The following is a 21,949-nucleotide window of genomic DNA, read 5'->3' as shown; positions in this document are numbered from 1 at the left end:
GGCACCCCGCCAAGCAGCCAAAGCCACTTCGCAGCACATGGCCGGCTGCCCAGCCAAGCAGTGGGAGCTGCTTTGCCACGTGCAGCTGGAGGTACCGGCAGCTCCGGTGGAGGAGGTGGCAGCTCCTCCAGGCTTCTCCAGCAGTCAGTCCTTAACTTACCTGGGGGGTGGTTAGGGGATTGGGCCCGGTGGGTGTTGGGAGTGGGTCAGGTCGTGGGGTGGGGTTGGAGCTGTGGGCTACAGGAGGTTCAGGCTGCAGCTGGTTGGGGCCACGGAACCGGCAGGGGATCAGGCTATGGTGGGATGGAGCCATGGGGAGTGGGGTAAGGCTCATATTAGTGAGGGGAGTTCACTTGTCTAGTGAACAAAGGTAGGTATATGTGTCCCTCATTTTAATGAGTACTTGTAAGTAAAGTATTCGTTTAATGAGGGGTGGGTGCAGCTGTTGTTTATGCAGTGGATGAGGTATACCACGTGTTGAGAGGCGTGTGTAGGGCCAATGGACCTTGAAAAGTGGATTTTGAAGGGTATTGATCATTGTAATAGGAGAAGGTATGTCTACCACTTTTGAATCTGTTGTCTCCAGGGTCTGGTGCTGTCTTGAGCTAACACAGCAAGGGATGAGGAGCTGGTTGAAGGCTAGATGGGGAGTTGGGAAATATTTATTTCAGGATCTGGTTCCTATCAAGGATGGGTTGTAATTGTGTGACTGTATCGGAGGGGTAGCCGTGTTAGTCTGGATCTGTAAGAGCAACAAAGGGTCCTGTGGTACCTTATAGACTAACAGAAAAGTTTTGAGTATGAGCTTTTGTGAGCAAAGACTCACTTCATCAGATGAAGTGAGTCTTTGCTCACAAAAGCTCATGCTCAAAACTTTTCTGTTAGTCTATAAGGTGCCACAGGACCCTTTGTTACTGTGTGATAGATACTCAACGTGATTTCTAGAGTTGGATGGTAAGTGACAACTAGGAGTGTGTGGTCAGTCCTCCCCGCTCCCACCACTGTATTAAAGCAGGTTCTCAGAGTTTTGGGTGGGTTATTCCATGGTGCAATCTACTTTTCTGGTGGAGTGTCCTTGTTTTACTAAAGTGTAAGGAATTTGCCAGCAGGAACGCAATGCTGCTGAAGGCTGGGAGGAATGTGTCACCCGGAGATCATTTGCATGACAATGAAAAGATGTGCATATGCGATATCTTGCAAACAAAGCCTGATGGGTAGCAAGGAAACAATGAGGTTTTGTCTATTGTAAACACATTGTAAAATCACAGTTTATGCTAACACTCAGTATAAGAATTGTGAAATCTCACCAATGCTCCAAGTCGTTGTGGGGGACAGGGTAGTCATCATAACTGCATAAAACATGGATTACACAGGGCTCCCCTGGTTTAAAGTGTTGTAAAGTAGAAGAGGGATGTGGGAGTGGACTAGCTATCTAACTGTTGTGGGCCTGCCTAAGTTTTAGCTGTAAGCTTGGCTTGAGTAGCTCTTTCTCCCTTTCTGCTAAAACATAGAAGGGGATACTTGTGTTCACATTTTGTACAAGACTCTACTTTGGTAGATGCTGCAAGCTGAGATCACAGGGTTTTGCTTCAGGCCAAACCTAGAACAGAGAGTACATCTGGTGGCCAGCTAGTAGGAGGAGTAGCAGTGGATGGACAGCGTGGCCAGCAGGAGGGGTGGCGGACAGATGGATGGCGTGACTGGTGGCCAGCTGGTTGGAGGAGAAGCGGATGGCTGGTAGGAGCAGGGGATAGATGGACGGGCGGATGGATGGTGCGACCGGCGGCCGGCGGGTAGGAGCAGTGGCGGCCGGCCGGCATGACTGGCGGACAGCTGGTAGGAGCAGCGGCGGATGGACGGTGTGACCGGCAGCCAGATGGTGTGGCAGCTGGCAAGGAGAAAGCAGAACACCGGATCAGCACAAAGGTGGCATTGCCTCAGATTCCATGAGGGAATGCATCAGCATGAGGTGTCAGGGCCTGCACGGACTGGACCGAGTTGTAAGTGGGGCATTTGAAATGGGGGTACGGAGAAAGTTGGGGGTGTGGACTGGACATTTACAATATTGGACTGGTGAGCCTGAGAAGCCCAGGACACTGCTCAATCTGTTTGAGCTGGGACAGTTACCTGAGGATTGTTTATGAACTCTGGATGTGGTATTTTCCCAAGCTTATGCTAATTGATCTTTTGTCCTCTTTCATAAAAGTTCTTTTCTACACTCCGGCTCTGTGCTTGCGAGTGGGGAGGTATTACCTCTCCGAGGTGCCCAGTGGTGTGTGAATTTTCGAGGCTACTGAGTGGGGGCCTTAGCTGGTTCTGTGTGAGATGGATGAAAAGGAACCCCTAGATGTTGAACCTGGCGCTGGTTGCTGCCAACTCCTTCCGGCAGAAGGGTTACAAAAGGTAGTTTTGTGTTTAGGTGTGCATCACAACTTTTATTCTTGGAGCACATTCTGTGATATCTAAGTGCCCAGCTGCAGAGAACAGATTTCTTGGGGTGTCTGGAGTGGAATGTTTTAGATGGAATTTGATGGATGGGGGGTTGGGAAGCTGGTTGTGGAAACTGATGATGGAGGTTGGCTGTTTGGTCCAGAGGTTAAAAATAGCATCATTTTATCTCAGTTATTTTGGTGATTTTATGGTGCAGTTTCCAGAAATTCCTCCTTGAGATGGCCTATTAAGAGGTTTTCATTTTGTGAAGCTGTTTTGTGTGAGGATGAAACAAATGAGTTTGGCAAAGTGTTTAGGCTGGATTTAGAAGTGTTGTAGGTTATATGATAGGTATTTGAGCTAAGTAGCTATGCCATCATGTTGAGGGAGGCTAGTGTAAGGGCAGTGACATCCATGGAGGAAAGGGTGGTATTCTAAAGGAGGTGGTTGATGCAGAGCTTCTGGAGGAAGTCAGTAATGTCTTGAAGGAATGTGGTCCTTGGTATGGAGAGTGATTTTTGCCATTACTGTCAGTGATGAAGAAATGTCCTTTGCATCTGCAATAATATCAGTATTACAAATATAAATGTAGTAGCTATAATAAAAATGAATCTTGTAGTGCCTGTTCAGTGAAGTGAGTGTGTTGTGGATTGGGTTAAATCTCCTGTTTGTAACCACCACTCCCCATTGAAGATAATGGTAAAACAGTTAAGCAGGCCACACACAAAGCGAAAATATATGGGAGATCACTGAAAGAATTAGAACTGTTTGGATGGAGGGCTTTGCTGAGGGTACATCTTCATTACAGCGATGATTGATCCTGACGCAGTCAATTTTCAGGAGTTCGATTTAGGGTGCCTGATGGGGACACACTAAATTGAGCTTAGGGTGCCCCATCAACCCTGATACTCCTGCCCCCCAATTAGGAGTAAGAGAAGTTGACGGAAGTATAGGCTCCCATCAACTGCCCTTATTGGAGATGGCATGGAAACCTGAATTAAAGTTACATAGTTAATGTAACTGGAACCACGTACCTTAATTCCACCCTCCTCTATAGTATAGACCTGCCCTGAGTATTGTTTCTGGGTAAAGTGAGTGTGGAAGTGCGGGGAGCTGGACAAGAATAGTAATGGTAGTGTGGCTCTGAGGAGCTACGTCTACACGTGAAGCCTACTTCGAAGTAGCCTATTTCGATGAATAACGTCTACACATCCTCCAGGGCTGGCAACGTCGATGTTCAACATCGACGTTGCGCAGCACCACATCGAAATAGGCGCAGCGAGGGAACGTCTACACACCAAAGTAGCGCACATCGAAATAGGGATGCCAGGCACAGCTGCAGACAGGGTCACAGGGCGGACTAGCGCTTCCGGGGCAACAGCTAGCCGCTTCCCTAAAGGGCCCCTCCCAGACACACTCAGCCTGCACAGCACGCGGTCTGAGGAGCCATAGGCACACAGACCTCGGGCGACGCAGTCATGGACCCCCAGCAGCAGCAGCAGCAGCCACAGGTCCACCCAGCCCTCCCTGCAGGAGCAGTACTCGCCCTGATCCATGCCATGCGGGAGGCAGCTGAGCACCTCCTTGCCACACCGGAGGAGGAGCGGCCCCCAGGGAAGCAGGGCTCAACCCCCAACCCAGCAGCACCCCGACCCCCACCCCGCCTCACACGCCACTGCCTGTGGAGCTACCCCACCAGCACCGACTGGTGGGAGCGGCTGGTGCTTGAGGAGTGGGACGATGACCGCTGGCTCAGGAACTTCAGGATGAGCCGGCAGACATTTATGGAGCTGTGCCAGTGGCTCACCCCCGCACTCAGGCACCAGGACACTGCCATGCGGCGTGCCCTCCCTGTGGAGAAACGGGTCGACATCGCTGTCTGGAAGCTGGCCACTCCAGACAGCTACCGATCCGTGGGACAGCAGTTTGGCGTCGGCAAGGCCACCGTCGGGGCTGTCCTTATGGAGGTAAGAGGACCCACGGGGGGGCAGGGGGGCCCTTGCAGGGGAGAGCAGGACAGGGCAGGGCAGGGCAGGGCAGGGGAGGGGAGGCAGGGGGGCCCTGGCAGAGCAGGGGAGGGGAGGGGAGGGCAGGGCAGGGGAGGGCAGCGCAGGGCCACGCACACCCCTCATTGGTGCTCTCCCATGTGCTTTCCCTGCAGGTCGCGCGTGCCATCAACGCCATGCTCCTCCACAGGCTCGTGAGGCTGGGGGACCCAGATGCCACCATCGTGGGCTTTGCCATGCTGGGCTTCCCCAATTGCTTTGGGGCTCTGGATGGGACTCACATCCCCATCTGCGCCCCGCAACACAGTGGAGGACGGTACATCAACCGCAAGGGCTACCACTCAGTGGTCCTCCAGGCCTTGGTGGACAGCCGGGGCCATTTCCAGGACATTTATGTGGGCTGGGCTGGCCTGGCAGCACCCATGACGCCCGGGTTTTCCAGAACTCGGGCCTGTGCCGCCGGCTGGAGGCGGGGACCTACATCCCCCAGTGGGAGGTCCCTCTGGGGGACACCACCATGCCCCTCTGTGTCATCGCAGATGCGGCATACCCCCTCCGGCCCTGGCTCATGCACCCATACACGGGCCATCTCTCCGCTAGCCAGGAGCGCTTCAACCAGTGCCTGAACCACGCGCGCCAGGTGGTGGAGCGCTCATTTGGCCGCCTGAAGGGACGCTGGAGATGTCTCCTGACCCGCCTGGATGCGGGCCCCAACAACATCCCCCAGATTGTGGGTGCCTGCTGCGCCCTACACAATTTGGTGGAGAGCAAGGGGGAGGCCTTTTTTCAGGGCTGGGCTGTGGAAGCCGGCAGGGGCGACGTGCAGCCACCCGCTGCCCCCAGTTGCCAGGTGGACCCCGAAGGGACCCGGGTCCAGGAGGCCCTGTGGGCCCACTTCGAGGAGGCCGCGGGGTGAACTCTGCCAGGCCCCCCACTGCGCCCCCCCCCCTTCCTCCACAACACTCCCTGCCCCTACGCCCACACCACGGAGCACCCAACAGCACAACCCCCCCGCACTTCTCCTGGACAAATAAAAGCACGCACTTGTTGGTAAAATGAAACTGGTTTTCTTTTTTCAACTGGTTTTTGAACTAATAACGACAAAACTATGTACAAGACCTACTAACTAAAGCATAACATAAGTGAATAATAAAAAAGTTTCCATATGTTTACATGTAACAAAAAACAGAAAACCAGGGATTGCAAGGAAGGGGAGAACTATTTACATTGGGGGGGGACTGGGCAAACGGGGGGCACAAAAACATAAGTCCAACTATATACAAGGGCGGGGGGCCATGTCCTGGGCCCCACGCCCCTATAGTCCAGCACTGGGGGTGGGCGGCCGGGAGCCCTGCCTTGGCTGCAGCCCTGTCCGGGGCTGGCTGGGGGCCGGGCGGACCGGAAGATACGTCCGGTGAGTCTCAGCTGGCCCCAGGTGTCCCTCGACAGTCCGGCCCTCGGTGGCGGGTGGCGGGGCGACAGCGGACGGCACGGCGACGAGCAGAGCAGCGGGTGGCGCGGCAGGTGGCGCGGGCAGGACGGGCACTGCGGCGGCCGGCGTGGCACGGGGGGCCAGGTAGTCCACGAGACGGTTGAATGTCTCCATGTAGGCCCCCCATGCCTCTTGGCGCCAGGCCAGCGCCCGCTCCTGCAAGTGGAGGCGGCGTTGCTCCACCTGCAGACGCTGCTCCACGACGTCCAGCTGCCAACGATGGATGGCCAGCAGCTGGGGGTCCATCGCCGCCATGTGGTGTTGCGGGGTCTGCCGTCTTGCCCGCCGTGGGGCCGGTTGGTCCTCCGCCGAGGGGCTGGCCTAGAGCGATGGCCCCGGAGGGGATTCCGGGACCACTGGAGCCTCGCCAGCGCTCTCCGGTCCTTCCGATGGTGCAGCTGCAGAACGCAGGAGGGGGGGAAGAAGAGTGGAGACAGGCGTTAGTGTGGGCCCTGAGCCGTGGCCCTTGTCCCCCCACCCCTGTGCTGTAGGTTCCCCATCCCCGTCCCCGGGAGATGCTGCTGTGATGGGGTTCACGAGTCCCCCTGCACTGCACCCCATCCCCTGGTGGGAGCGACTCTCACTTCACTCAGCAGGGTCTGACAGGAGAGGTTTCTTAGGCCACAGGTGCCCAGTTTCTCCCAGGAGTGACAGTACAGCAGTCAGAGACAGTCCTTCCAACCCGTCCTGGGGAGAAGACCCCAAGGGGTGCCCCTCTGGGGTGTAGCTTTCCCCCTCCTCAGGCTGGCTGCCTTCCAGCTCTCCCTTCCCCTAGCCTCTACCTGCGGTCCCCCCTGATTCAAAGCCAGTTCGGCTCCTCCCCCCTCTTTGTTCAGGGCAGGGGTGTCACCTGCCAGTTGTAGCCCCAGGATCATCCTTTGCCCCTGGGAACTATTCAGCTTGCTGCTCATATCTAGCCTGAGTCTCGCATTTGCACTCCCCCCACTCCATCACATGCTGCTGCGGCTGCTGCTGCTGTGGGGTGTCCCACCCACTCCTCCCGGGGGACCCTCGAGGTTCCGCTCCCCCTTGCCCCGGGGATGGGGCCTGGCACTGTCGTGCTGTGGGGGGGGAAGGGGCTGATGCCCTCCTGTGAGGGACATTGCACTGCTGTCCTTGGGGCCATGGCCATCTGGGCATGTGGAGGGCCCTGGCCACATATCTATTACCCCCGCCCCTCAACCCCGGGGGTGTACACCGGAGGGGTACATACCTGTAGGTCCACTCCCACGGTCCGGGGACACCCGGGGGGCGGACGCCCGGCTGCTGCTCCAGGAGGGGAGGATGATGAGCAGCCCCGTCTCAGCGGAGGAGGACTCCCCCTCCTCCTCCTCCTGCTGCTGCGATGCCCCTGGGGTGGGCTCCAGGGGGGGGCCCCCGGGGTGCGGGGCTTACCTCCGGGGCGGACTCCAGCTCTGAGGCCTGCTGGGGCTCCTCAGCTGAGGTGTCAAGAGTGGCCGGAGGGGAGGAGATATGCCGGGGGCCCAGGATGTCCCTGAGCTCCCTGTAAAAGGGGCAAGTGACGGGGGCGGCCCCAGATCGGCCGGCCGCATCCCGGGCCCGGGCGTAACCCTGCCGCAGCTCTTTCACTTTACTCTGGACATGGTCCAGAGTGCGGGCAGGGTGACCCCGGGCGGCCAGGCCCTCGGCCAACCGAGCGAACGCATCCGCGTTCCGCCTCTTGCTCCCCATTACCTGGAGCACCTCCTCCTCACTCCAGAGCCCCAGCATGTCCCGAAGCTCGGCCTCCATCCAGGAGGGGCCCCGCTGCCGCTTGCTGCCCTGGCTGCCCTGGCTCCCCTTGGGGGGGGTCCCCTGAGGGTACTGGGGGGGCTGCCGTGCGGCCATGAGGTTGGTTGGTGGTGGTTGGGGCTGCTCAAGAGCGTGCAGGCTGGCCGCGTGTCTGGGCTGCCGCCTGCACGCTCTCTCAGCTTCCTGCACAGAAAGGGAGGGAGAGGGGACCTTTAAGGGGCCACTCCATGCGGCCACCATTGAGCTGAGGGGCTGAAGAGAGCGTCTCTCAACCCCCCAGCTGATGGCCGCCATGGAGGACCCCGCAATTTCGAAGTTGCGGGACGCGCAACGACTACACGGTCCCTACTTCGACGTTGAACGTCGAAGTAGGGTGCTATTCCCATCCCCTCATGGGGTTAGCGGCTTCGACGTCTTGCCACCTAACGTTGATGTTAACATCGAAATAGCGCCCAACACGTGTAGCCGTGACGGGCGCTATTTCGAAGTTAGTGCCGCTACTTCGAAGTAGCGTGCACGTGTAGACACGGCTAGGGAGAGATCTCTGGGGACAGAGCACTGGCTAGAAAGACAGATTTGTAACAGTGAGGAAAGAAACTGTATCTTGCTGTTCAATTCTTACTGTAGTTGGGAAACCAGACTTTATGTATTGTCATTCTCAATAAACAAGACTGCATCAAAGAAAATACCTGTGTACCACCAGTTTCTCCTACCGTTGGAAAAAACTCAGATTTTGCTGAGCTTCTTGGGCAAGGCATAACATTATCTTGATTTCCTTCACTTGAAAGGAATACTTTCAAGTGAATAGGAATATAAATACTTGCATGGTATTTATAAAATAAATACTTGCATGGTGTTTATAAAATTAAAGAGCAGCTGTGCACATACCAAAAGAATTTGAATGGAGCAGGACAGTGGACCTGTCAGAGTTCAGCAGAAGGGCATTTCCACACTAGGAAAAAGTTACCTTCAGGAAACGGAAACTGTAAGCTATTTTGTACTGTGCCAGCTATATCCATATTAGGCAATCAATACCTATATCGGCGCAGGAAGAATGGGGTAACTTGTTTCAGTAGCGAAAAGTATTAGGGTTCTAATCCACCATGTGATGTCTGTTTTTTGCCTGTTTGTGAGCATTTATCATTGAAGAACACTTTTCTAAACTCTATTCCAGTTACTGCAAAGGTTATAGTTGTAAGCACCTGAGCGTTAGCCATTGTAAATTTTTTTTCCCTATTGAGTGGGAAGAAAGGAGAATCCAGAGCATTACTGTGTATGTCACTGAACAAAGGTAAGTGTAAAAACAAGTACAGTCCAAATTACTATTGTACCCATATAAAAATAAAATACATTTACCTTTGCTCTTGGCTGATACCTTAATTTAAGTCCTATTTGTTGATCAGGTTCTTACAGTGAAAACCCAAGAAAAGGCAGATAGACTGTGGCTGAGATTTTGAAAGCTGAAGATCAAGGCACACAATATCTGTTAATGTGAATAAATGTTGAGTGTATGTCTAAATCCTCTAGTTGATTTTCAAATCTCAACAAATGTATGTCTAATTTTGATCCAGCTTTTAGAATGCAAATCATTTTGTAATGTTAAATTAGAAATGGTCCCCATATATCATGCTTACAAATCATACGTATTTTTATGTTGCACATCTGTATGTCAGTATTTCTAAGGCATCTATTGCTGTGAAATCTAGACATTAACATAGATTATATAAGACGGTGGCAATCTGCCTAAAAAAGATAGGCAAATCCTCCATGTTTCTATTTTAGATTCTATTGCAGAGGTTGTTCTTGCTTTGGTTCTTTAGGGAATACTTTGAGGAGGTGAGTATTGCAGCATAATCTGAAGATAGCAAGACTATTTCAGCTCTCCTTTAGGAGAGTGTTATAGCATCAAGGGATAATTATGTAATTTTTCCACTGCCTCTGTTGGGTACATTCCTAGTCTATGTTAATGAGGACAATATACAGAATGATTGCAGCTTTTGGAGTGGTTGCTGTAAAGAGAGGTGGTCAGAGTAGTTGTACCACATTTTTTTTGTTTTTAATATGATTCTTCTAGTTTGTTTAATGCACTGTCTCCTGCACTTGGGAGCTGGGGTATATGAGAGTACTGAGTACTGAATCTGTAACACAAAGTTAAGATAGCAAATCAAGAGATTGACCTAACTCTGGAATTGTCATGTTCTCCTGACTGCTGGCATTTTGGGCTACATCTAGATTGCTGAGAACTGTTGGCAAAAGATACACAAATTGCACGTTGCATTTGTGTATCTTTTGCTGACATTTCTGTTGGGAGAGGCTTTTCCAACATTTAGTCCATCCACACAGGGCCAAATATTGGAAAAAAACCCTCTGTCAAGACATCCCTTCTTGCTTGTAGAACAAGGTATACAAAGGTGTTGACAGAATGGTCCCGACTGGCAGGTCTTTTCCAAGGGATCTGCAGTCTGAATGCGTGCTCTGTTAACAGAACTTCTGTTGACAGTTTTGTCGACAGAAGCCTGCAGTCTAGACATAGCCTTGGAGTTCCAAGCCACTCTATCATTGCACAGTTCTTGTCTGTGAAAAAAGACTATTTTGGCTCAGCATGGGTGTGTCTACACCAGGAATTAACTTTGAAGTTAAATTCGAAGTTAGGCACTACATCGAAGTAGCCAGCAGAGAGTCTACACACATTTTTTTTTTCCCCTTACTTCAAAGTTAACCCAACTTCGAAGTCCCTACTAGATTCCCGGGAATGTAGTAGTGCCCTACTTCGAAGTGTGCGTAGATGCTCATCTTCAGAGTTGCTTACTTTGAAGTTGTACTTCGAAGTAAGCAACTTCAAAGTTATTTTTGTAGTGTAGACACAGCCGATATGTCTCATAGCAAAGTAAAGCATCAGACCTTGATCCTGCAATCTGAGCCGTGGGATTGAGTGAGGCCCAATTGGCTTAGCATAGGAACTAGATGCTGCCTGTGCAGATCAAATTGCGTGATTCAAACAATAATTTAGAATAAATGAATGTTGTTAATTGTTATATAGGGCTGATATTTGCCTGGTGCAGGTCTCACTTTCCAGTATATATGTAATTAATATGGGAATGATTACATACCTTTCCAAGTTAAATACAGTCCCAATCTCTAATTGAGTGAACAAAAGACATAATTAATTGTTACCTTTTATTTTTAAAAGTCACTGCACACTTTTGAATCTACCCATTAGTACCCAAATCACTAGCTAATTAGTTAAATCTTTCATATTGTGTCTGGGCTCTATCAATCCAACACATACTGAAGTAAATGGAAAAGAAACTTAGGTTGCTTTCAAATGATGCTAAATCAGACCCAAGAGTGTAGCTTGAATGCTAGAGAAGTAAAACTGAGGCTCTTGCATTTTAGAGGCAGCATTTTTGCCACATGAACTAAAAAAAATAAACAAACAAAAGACAAAAGAAAAAAACCCTAGTCCTTTGATATTTGCACTAGCAGGGGCTCTACTAAACTTCCCAGGTGACAGTCACTTAGATTTGACTTAAACCTAACATTTTAACCACCAGGAGGCATGGTTTTCCTACCAATTCCATTAAGTTTACAATAATCTCTTTTCTGAAGTGAAATCTACAGATATTTATGGTTGGAGAAAACCCTAGTTAAAAACAATTCAAATGGAATTAAAGACTCATCAATATTTTATAATTTAGTTTCAGTTCAAACTCCAGGAACAAAAAATCCAAAATTGGTTCTGCATACTTTAAAATGTTAGTTTTACAATCTGAATGGATGCTTTTTTAAAGAGAAGAGATTATTGAATGTCTTCTCAAAAAGTGACTTCAATTATTTAAAAACTTATTATAATTTTGTGAGGTAGTAACTCTACTAAATCATATGTGCTATTAAAGGGAAACTTACTAATTTCATTTCATATTGTGGCTGTGCTACTATAATATAAACAATTTATACATTTCATATAGCATCTTCCATCCAAGAATTTCTAAGCACATTAAACTTCTAAGGAAATTGACAGCCATCATCTGAGATATGTAAGTACAATTGGAAAAATAAGGTAGAAAAGTTTCTTGCCCAAAATGATGTTGGCAAAGCTGTGACTATAAAATAGATTACCTGAGCCCAATGTGTCCATTAGCTGCCTAACCCCTCACCCTCTTCCTGGATAATAAAATCTGATTTTACAAAACATCACAGAAAGGTTTAAATGAAAAGAGGATTTTCTGAATGAGATTACAAGTTTGGGTAATAAAGGTAAAAGTGTTGATATAATATAGATTTCTGTAAGGTGCTTGATATGGTACTGCATGACATTTTCATGAAAAAAAGAGAGCAAGATAAAATTAACCTTGCACATATTAAATGGTTTAAAAATGGTCAACTGATAGGTCTCAAAATACAACTGTAATTGGGGAATCTGCAAGAAATAGACATGTTTCCAGTGGGGTCCAACAGGGATTAGTTCCTTACCCTGACAGGCAATGTTTTTAATCAATGAATTGGCAGAAATCAAAATTGCTGATAAAATTTGCAGATGGCACAAAATTTGGGAAAGTGGTAAATAATGATGAGGACAGATCAGTGATTCAGACTTGTTGCAAGCAAACCATGTGTTTCTTTTAATACAGTGAAGTGTATATGTGTATGCCATTCTCAATGTCCCCTCTAGTTTTTATGTCTATGTATGGACATCACCCCTGACACATCACTTCATATTGGTGCACATAACAAAATTTATTTTGCACATAGATGATCTGCAGTGGGAGTGTGGGTGAGGGTTTCAGAGTTGTGGGGGGATGAAGGCACTGGCTGGGGGTGCAGGCTCTGGAGGAGCAGGAACATGTCTGGGATGCAGAAGGGGGCTTCAGGCAGGGTCCAAGAGGTTTGAAGTGGGGTAGAGGGTTCAGGGCAGTAGATTAGGGTGCAGCATCTAGGCTGGAATCAGAGTGCAGGAGGGGCTCAGGGCCGTGGCGTACGGTCTAGGAGAGAGCTAGGGTGGTGGATAGTGCTCAGAGCTGGGGCAAGGGATTGGGATGTGTGCTTATCTGGGGCCCCTCCCATTCAGTGGCAGTGGGGAAACAGGTGGCTCCATTTGGATGGCTTTCACCTGTAGGTCACCCTCACATCTCCCATCAGCCACTACGGAAGTTGTTAATATCCTTGCCTGCCTGCTTGTTGAGGCCATGGCTGCTCACAGGGAGAGGAGGAGATTTAGTTGGCTATCCCATCCTAGAAAGAGTTGAGAAGGTAATGTGGCAGTCCTATCCCAAAAAATAAAGGGGTGATGGGTTATTTCTCATGCACGGCTGGCACATACACCCAGACTCCAGCTTTCTATTTTGCTGGTGGGAAGAGTGGGTGAATGCCCACAATGTTGTGATTAGGAATCCTGCCTCCACATGTCACACAGCAGCCCCTTCAATCTGTGAAGAGACTCCATACCAATGGCTGGCAAAGAGCCAGAAAGAATCAGGTGTGGGGGAGGACAGCTCAGTGGTTTAAGCCTTGGCTTGTTAAACCCAGGGTTGTGAGTTTAATAATTGAGCAGGCCATTTAGGGCTCTGGGGCAAGTAGATTTATTTAAAAAAAAACAAAAAACGGTTATTGGCTTTGTCAAGAGAGCAGGGGACTAGACTCAATGACCTCCTGAGGGGCCTTCCAGTTCCCTGAGAAGTGTATGCATGTAACTATTCTTTCTGCCCCTTAACCAGTGAAGTCCTGAATCCCAAGCAGAGACATGGGCCCAACTGCCTTTGAAAAGGGCAGGACTCTAATTGGAATTTCCTAGTGGCTAGGTTAGGGAGGCTGCTCTCAACTTGGTATCTGGCTTCAGTCAATCTAATTCTTAGAGCCGAATTCTCCTCATTTGGGCAAAATTTCAAAAGGGCCACGCTAATGGCCAAATCAGAGAATACTAATGAGGCACTGAAATGGATGCCACCAGCTGTTTCAATCACACACAGCTTGTCTACACAAAAGGACCCCTTAAGTTCATAGGGTTTTGAAAAAGGCCCCATGTAGCCTCATTAGTATTCCCCAATTTGGTATTAGTGTGGCCTTTTCAAAATTTTGGCCAAGTGTAGACACCGCCTTATTGTATAAGTAGTTTAAGTGCTTAACTCTTAAGTTGAGGATTTCCCGGGGCAGCAGACTGCCCAGAGTTGGGTGTTGTGAAGCTGAGCTTTAGTCCCTGCTGGAAGATCTAGCTCCAGCAGGAGGCTGCCTGGCAGAAGAAGAGACACTGGTTAGACGAGAGGACAACAAGAAGTCCTGTGGCATCTTATAGACTAACAGATATTTTGGAGCATAAGCTTCTGTGGGCAAATACCTGCTTCATCAGATGCATCTGATGAAGGTCTTTGCCTACGAAAGCTTATGCTCCAAAATATCTGTTAGTCTAGAAGATGCCACAGGACTTCTTGTTGTTGAACCTACAGACTAACACGGCTACCTCTCTGATGCTTGGTTAGATGAGAGGCAGACCAGTATTAAATGCCTACCCCTCCAGTCCTGGTATGTACATAGGTAAATATCACAGGGACATTGCATCACAATACATGCTTGGACTTTTAATTTTGCTTGCAGCTGAGAAACTGAAGTAGAAAACTAAGCAGACCAGGGACCCTGGCAGGGGTTTCCGCTGCTGCCCACTACCTGCCCTGCCCAGTTTATCTCTGTAATCTCCCCATTTTAGCCCTTCCAGCCATAGAGTAGCCTCAGAGGGGCGGCCTTGTTAGTCTGTAGTTTTAAAAAACAAGCAGTCCTACAGCACTTTAAAGGCTGACCATACATTCCTTGGGTAACAAGCTGCCGTGGGTGAGACTCGGGGAATCTGGAGAAGTGGGTCTAACCCACTGAAAGTGCTACAAGGCTGCTTGTGCTTTTAGGGCCAGGTGACTTGTTGCCACGTCCCAGGCTCCGGGGCGGTGAGTGTTGTGGCATGCGCGCACTGCTGCGAGCCTTGCCCCGCCCCCCGTGGCCAGGAGTCAGCATCTCACTACTCCACGGCGCGTGGCCGGGCGGCTCCCTGGTCGCTAGTCACGTGAGAGACCTTCAACATTAACGTGGACCCAGCCACGCTCCCCTCCCCGCCCCGTTTACATTTCCCGCCCTGCCTCCCCTTGTCGCTCAACTTCGGGCACCAGGTTAAGGCCGGGTGGCTTCGGTGGAGCTCATGCGCATGCGTCAATTTATCGCGCATGCTCAGTGAGAGCCAAGCGGCTCACCCTGTAACAAGGCAGCCAGGCGACCCCGCCCCCATGCCGGCTCCGCCCCCCAGGCCAGCTGGGGTCGAGTCTACACCCCGCCCGCGCGAGCCTCCCTTCGGCTCCAACTCCGCCTGAGCGCCGGCCGCAGCTGGTAACTTTCCCCCAAGTGCGGGCGCGGACAGGACCTATGCGCCCCGGCTGATCGCGGCCTCAGCAGGGCAGCAGCAGTGGCCCCAAGCCCGCCCCCTCGCCAGGCGGGGGGCGCTGAGCGCTGAGCGGCGGCTGCCCCATGTCCCGCAAGGCCAGTGACAATGTGGAGTACACGCTGCGGAGCCTGAGCAACCTCATGGGCGAGAAGCGCCGGAGGCAGCCGGACGGCTCGGCCGGCTCCAGCGCGGTGGCGGCCGGGGAGCGCAGCCTGATCGCCGCCGCCGAGTCCTGCTCCAGCATCAACAGCCAGGCGTCCGGCGGGGAGCTGGAGCTGGCGGCCCGGCGGCAGTTCCAGCAGGACGAGACCCCGAGCTTCGTCTACGTGGTGTCGGTGTTCTCCGCCCTCGGGGGCTTCCTCTTCGGCTATGACACCGGCGTGGTGTCCGGGGCCCTGCTGCTCCTCAAGAGGGAGCTCAACCTGGGCGCCCTCTGGCAGGAGCTGCTGGTCTCCAGCACGGTGGGCGCCGCCGCCCTCTCGGCGCTGGCCGGCGGGGTGCTCAACGGGCTGTGGGGCCGCAGACCCTGCATCCTCCTGGCCAGCTGTCTCTTCACCGCAGGGGCCACCGTGCTGGCCGCCGCCCAGGACAAGGAGACGCTGCTGGGGGGGCGCATCGTGGTGGGACTGGGCATCGGTGAGTCCTGCGCTGCCAGCCAGCGCCTCTGCGCCCCGGTTCCCCCCTTCCCGCCCGGCCTTCCTCCCTCCCGCTGCTTGGCCCTGCCAGTGACGTGGGACTTAGTTTCGGGAACTCGGCAAGCCGGATCTGAGTTCGGAGACCGGGCGGGGAAGCGCCGGGACTAGAGGTGCTTTGGCTGTGTCTCTGCCCGCCCCCACCGCACAGGGAAATGCCACCCGTGCGCAGAGTGGCGTGGGCGGGAGCTCCAGAGCGGGGACGCTCCTGGCACGACTGCTTGGGGCCATCTGGTCACCAGCACTGGCCCGCGAAACTGGGGCTTTTCCCTGGGGGTGACAGCTACTTCCCGGGTAGCTTGAGGGTCGGCTGGGAGGCTGGGTTCTCCCCCGGTGGTGGGGAGGAGTGACGGGGTTGGCGATCGGAAGGGGCTGAGTGTCATAGCGGGTTTTAGTCTGGATTTATCACTGTAGTATCCGATGCCTTCTGGTAGCAGTGTCCCTACATCATAGCTATACTGTGTGCTTCCTTTCACCATTCCTTTTCCCGTTGGGAGAAGGGGGTGGTAGAGTGGCAGGTTTTGTTAAGCTTTTTTGTTCCTTTTTTTAAATGCAAATATACCTGTTGCTATGTGTGTGTTAGAGAAGGCAAGGTCAAAAATGGTTTTTGCGTTTAGCAGAAAGCTATGGGGCTTTGGATGGAATGCTGATTGGGGCTCTGCAGTGGACTTGTTATATGGCCTTTGGCATGTTGCTTTGCCTTCCTCCCTCGATTTCCCCATCTGTAAACAGGGAATAATGGTGCTTCCCAAAGGCACTTGTGAGGATTAATGTCTGCCTATGGCTTTGAGTCTGAAAAATAATGTATCCGTGCTGAGTATTTGCAGAGCCTGTGGATAAGTATTTCTCCCACCACTTTATTTAGGCTCAGTATCCTGATCTGTGTGTTTCGCCAGTGTTCTGATTCTTTTCCATGTACAGTAGATGGCTGCGTACATGGATTCTCTCATTTGTTAGACAGCCACTTTCAAAGCTGCACACAGAATGTTGCTTCTTCCGAAATTGCCTCCAGAGATTTTCTTCTGGAGTCATGTGCCATGCCATAAAAAAAAACATTAAAGTACTTTATGTGAAGAACAGAGCCGTTATGAGTGGGTGGAGAGGCCCCTGGATATGTTATAAATAGATTTTTAATAGTTTCAGAATTTGTACTGAATTAGATAAATTATCTCTACGGATTCTATTATCATAGAAGATTAAGGTTGGAAGACACCTCAAAAGGTCGTCCATCCACTTGCTCAGAGCAGGACCAACCCTAACTGAGTCATCCCAGCCTCAGCTTTGTCAAGCCTGGTCTTAGAAACCTTGGACGATAGACGTTCTGCCACCTCCCTATGTAACACGTTCCAGTGCTTCCCCACTGTTCTTGGTATTTGCTTAGCAGTGATTATAGCTGTCTATATTTACTCAAAATATTGATTGGGAGTGTGACTGTGTGGGAAAACAAGCAAGTAGCAGCTCTCCAAATGGCAAGAGAACATAATCTTTAGGCTAGGCCTGCTCTAAAAAGTAAGGTTGGCTCAGTTGTGTTGCTCATGAGCCATGTAATTAAGTCAATCTGACCATAGGGCTGGACAGAAGACACTTTCTACCAAGCTGCTGCCTCTTAGGGAGGTGGATTAACTGGAGTGAGGGAAAATCCCTGCCTTTGCTGTGACGAGTGACTACGCTGAAGAGCTACAGCTGCTGGTGGGCTGCTGGGTTTGTTTAAGCACAGACATAACCTTATATTGTTTGTGCTAGGGCACCCCACAACCATTTTTAAAGTAGTGCAAGTCTGATGCAAATGTGTTAAGCAGCATAACAGTTGACCTTTTGACATTTATGGGACACACGCCGTGTAGAGGTGGGCATGAGAGTTAGGAAGTCGTGAGCAGTTGAGAGAGAGTGTGTGCTGTTTCTTAACTCTGCTTGGGAACATCATCTTTATTTGACCTCTGGTTAGTGTGGGATTGTATTCTATCTTTCCAGCCACCTAAGAAGGGAAGAGTGCTGCTTTTTGTTGCTGTGCTTCTGGTTAATGCAGTAGAATGGGAGAGAAGTTACTCTGCGATTCCCTTTTCCAACTTCTGGGATGACATTTTTGTCCCCTTTCAAATCTAGAGGCAAAGAGTAAGATGAAAGTAGAGAATATGAAGAAAAAAAAATAGATTCTGGATTAACACACTTAAAGAGTGTGTCAAGGTATCTAATCGTCTTACAAAGGTCCCTTCTATGTTTCTCTGCTTAGTTTTGCTCTGCTGGATACATAGTGAAAAATAACTGAAAATACATTAAAAATCTAATGGAGTTCTTTGGTTCAGCTAGACAGCATTTGTTTTGGAAGGCAAAGAATCAGGCTTTAGATTCGATTAGTTCATTTTTGAGCAATATGAATTGCTATTTTGTTTGTGTGTAGCTCGATACACCTGTCTATTGTACAGTTAATTCTGCCTAATGGCTTCTTCTGAATTCTTTTTCAAGGTGAGCATTACTTCAGTGGTGGGCAGCTTGCAGCGTGTGGGCCACCTGTGGCTTGTGGTAAGTGGCTGCGGGCTGCCAGACACATTGTTTCCCTTGTGTTTTCAGGTATCGCCTCCCGCAGCTCCCTTTGGTTACATTTTGCCATTCCCAGCCAATGGGAGCTGTAGCTGTATTTGTGGACGCAATTAAACAGCTTGTCTGGGGGTCTGCCACTGGCTTACCCTGATGAGCTACAGGGTGCCCACCACTGACTGACTGACTTCATTTTAATCTTGATGTGGGGAGGCTCTGCCTCCAGCACCCCCTAATGGCCTGGGGGCTGTGCCCCACATCAGTCACCTCTGTGGCTTGGAGGCTGTCTAGGGAGGGCAAGTTCTGGGTTTGGGGGAGGGAAGCTACTTACCTAGTCTTTGTGGCAGGTTAGATGGTGGAGCCCAAGCCCTGCTGGCCTCTCTCTTGGTGCTGCAGCTGACCCCAGTCGCCACTTGAACTGTTGTGTCCATCCTATCTGTGCCCCTCCCTTTTTCTTCCTTCTGCCCCTTTTTCCATGTTCTGTGAAATCCTGGGTTTTCAGGCATTTCCCACTTTCCAGGCACAACCAGGCTCTGAATTTGGCTTAAGTTAGGGTAAGGGGAAGCTGCATACCAAATTTTGTGGCCGTAGCTCTTATGATGTAAGAGGAATTCTTGAAAAATGTAGTGTGTGTACACACACACACACACACACACACACACACACACACACACACACACACACACACACACACACACACACACACACACACACACAGGCCTGATTCTGTATAACCTTATAAAGATGTTAGTTATGCTTGTGTACAACCAGTGTAATATTAGATTTTGTTTCCATATTTTTGAATATAGTATGGCTTTATGGGTTAACGTACATACTGGAAATCAGGAGGTCAGGATTTTGTTTGTGGTAGAGTCACAGACCTTCTGTGGCACGCTGAGTAAGTGACTTTACTTCTCTGTGCTTCCCTTTTCTCATCTGAATACCGGAGATACTACTTGTCTTGCAATGTCCCTGTAAAGTAAATAAGCTGAGTTTCTTGGATGTCACACACCGCAGAAAATGAATAAAATTCTTGGCTTCTCTTTTAAATGTGGCGGTTCTTTGTACATGTGGTGAAATTTTAATGCTGCTTTTTTTTTAAGAAAATGAGAAGCTATTCATTTATAATAATCTGAGGAAAAAGTTATTAATAGAATATTTAATGATCCCAACAGGATTTGAACATCCCACAACCTTCTGTATAAAACTAACATCCAGCACGTTACAGCCTTTTGTTAAATTTTGAGTTTTAAATTAGCCACAAGAGGGAGCTTGGATAACCTTATGAAGGCAGCAGAAATTTGGAGATATGCAAAATGTAGAAATTTAATCAGTATTTGGCAGTTCAACCAAATTGGAATCCTGGCATTACATACAAAAAGGAAGGGATAGCAGATGAACAAAAACTCTTCTTTTTCTCATATACTTTTGTGTAAAGAATTGGATGTGTTATAAAATTCGGTCCTATAGGGAAAGCAATAGGAAAGCAGAAAAATATTGTATATCTTGCCAATTCTGTGATGTTTAATTGTACCCTAATTTCATCTAAATGGGTTTTTATATTCTGGCAGTTGTCTAAGATGCATATCTCATTGCTTTTTCAAAAACGAAATCACAGGCTAGGCAAGAATGGTCTTGCATTTGAATTAGGATTACGCTGTTACACGTGAGTGACAGCTTTTGCAATCCAAAATAATTTGCCTCTGAATGGGGAAAAAAGCAATGACCAGGACTGTGTACTCATATCGAACTTCCTTTTTTCTGATTCTCCTCCTGTACCACTGCTAACTAAAGATTGTACCATACTTTCAGCCACCCAGTAGAGCAGCAATGGGCAACCAAGAAGAGTGAGTGGGCTGCATGAATGGCCCTCCTTCATCTCAGAGGGCCGCAGCATCCTGTGGCTTATTGGGATGCCACCTGTGGCCTGTGCATTCACTGTCTGCCCCTTGTTGTGCACTGGGTCCCTGGAGCCCAGCTCTTCATACTTCTCTCTTTCCTTTCCAGAGCTGGAATGCAACAAACCAGCTGTTTGGGCTGTTCGAGCCCTGGGAAGTGTGTATGTGGTGGGCGGCGGGGGGGAGACAAGAGCGAGCAGGGACAGAGTGCGAATCAGTTGATTTGTGGCCTTTCAAAAGTGCTGGGAGGGTGAGGGAGGTGTCAGAGCAGGGCTCCAGTGCCCCAGTGCATAAGAAGCATGTGGGGAAGGGGATAAAGGGGGGTCTGCAAGTCACAGGTGGAGCCTCGGTGGGCTGCAGGCTGTCCACCACTGCAGTAGAGCATACTCAGTAAAAATGAGTTAATACACATGAGTATGTGTGCAATAGCTGTGGTGCGATCTGAAACATTCACTGGAGTTCACACTAACTGCTCATTCACTTCTGGTGCAACAGAGACACGTCCATGTGTTAAAATGATTGTTTCTTTTCAGATTAATATTAAAGTGCTCAGAAAACTTGATCGTCACAAATATTGGAAAAGAGAACCAGTGAGTGAGGGGCATTGATATAGAGGCAAATTGAAAGATACTTACTCTTTCTAGTTTAAAAAGAGCCTAGTGTCCACAGTGAAGTTTTCCCTTCTTGTCAATGACTTGGATTAGGAGATGTTTTTGGGAAAGAGAAGCTTACTGTTCAAGGATTAGTTGAATAGTCTTTATATTGTGCTGGCTCCTAAAATGTATGTGTAGTTTTTGTCTTGAGTGGACAATCTGGAGAAAAAAATGACAAAAAACTGAAGGGTGGCATTTGAAGGGAGACTGTATGCAGACTGAATGGTTCCTGAATTGTCCATGTTAATTCCATGGATTCCGAAGTGTGTATTGTATTCATATTATAGCGTAGTTTTAGATAGTTTAGGGATGTTGAGCTGGCAGAGATGAAAGGGTTGTTGGAGTAAGAGTTCTTGTTTGTTTACAAAAGCACCCTGCTGGAATTCCATGCCACTACCCTACACAGAATTTGAATGAAATTAATGTTCACCGCAGAACTTTATTTTTTCATGCAGAATTTGTAATTTCTCCTCCTCCTCCAGGCACTCCTGCCTCTGCTGTCAGTTCCAGCCCAGGTCTGATGACAGGAACATCATTATGTTGTTTTAACAAATGAAATATGCAGCATTTTAAAATATTGTGCACAGAATTTTTAATTTTGATGCAGCATTCCCCTCAGGGTGAACCAAGAATATACATAAATTGCTGTATCCTGGAACACAGTAGGAGACAGTTTGCTTGCTCTCTGTTAAAGGCCTGGTTTTCCAACCAGCACTTTGCACCTAAAGATTTTTTTCTTTTAGGTGTGTCCCAGGGAAACGTTACTATCACTTACGCTGCTCTGTTTGGCAGTCTTTCTGGCTTGTTATCCTGATCTCCCTCATAACATTACCCAAACAGCACCTGTTGACCATCCTGCTTAAGTAGTTAAAATTTCTGAGGGTGTATCTATTCTGCAGTTAAATGACAGCAGGCCCATACTGACTGTCTTGCACTAAGGGGCTGTTAAATTGAAGATATTCTGGGGACTAGGCTGAAGCCAAAGCTTTAGGACCCTATGAATTGGGAGGATCCTGGGGGCTGCAGTTCAGGCTGAAATGTCTGCATCCCAGTTAAACAGTCTCACAGCCTGAG

The 21,949-nt window shown here is 49.5% G+C and overlaps 1 protein-coding gene across 2 annotated transcripts in view; it reads left to right on the top strand.

Moving 5' to 3' along the window:
- Positions 1 to 15,032: 15,032 nt before the first annotated feature.
- SLC2A13 (solute carrier family 2 member 13) overlaps positions 15,033 to 21,949 on the top strand; it is a 387,637-nt gene continuing 380,720 nt past the window's right edge. For both annotated transcript variants that reach the window (XM_075016269.1, XM_075016277.1), the window contains exon 1: positions 15,033 to 15,733. In XM_075016269.1, coding sequence (XP_074872370.1) covers positions 15,181 to 15,733 — 553 coding nt within the window. In that variant the 5' untranslated portion in view covers positions 15,033 to 15,180. The remainder of the gene's footprint in view (positions 15,734 to 21,949) is intronic.

Source organism: Carettochelys insculpta, chromosome 1 (assembly GCF_033958435.1).
Source record: "Carettochelys insculpta isolate YL-2023 chromosome 1, ASM3395843v1, whole genome shotgun sequence".
In the NCBI taxonomy this organism is placed as follows: domain Eukaryota; kingdom Metazoa; phylum Chordata; order Testudines; family Carettochelyidae; genus Carettochelys; species Carettochelys insculpta.
Note: the sequence above shows the minus strand (reverse complement) of the source record. Positions and strands in the feature narration are given on the sequence as shown.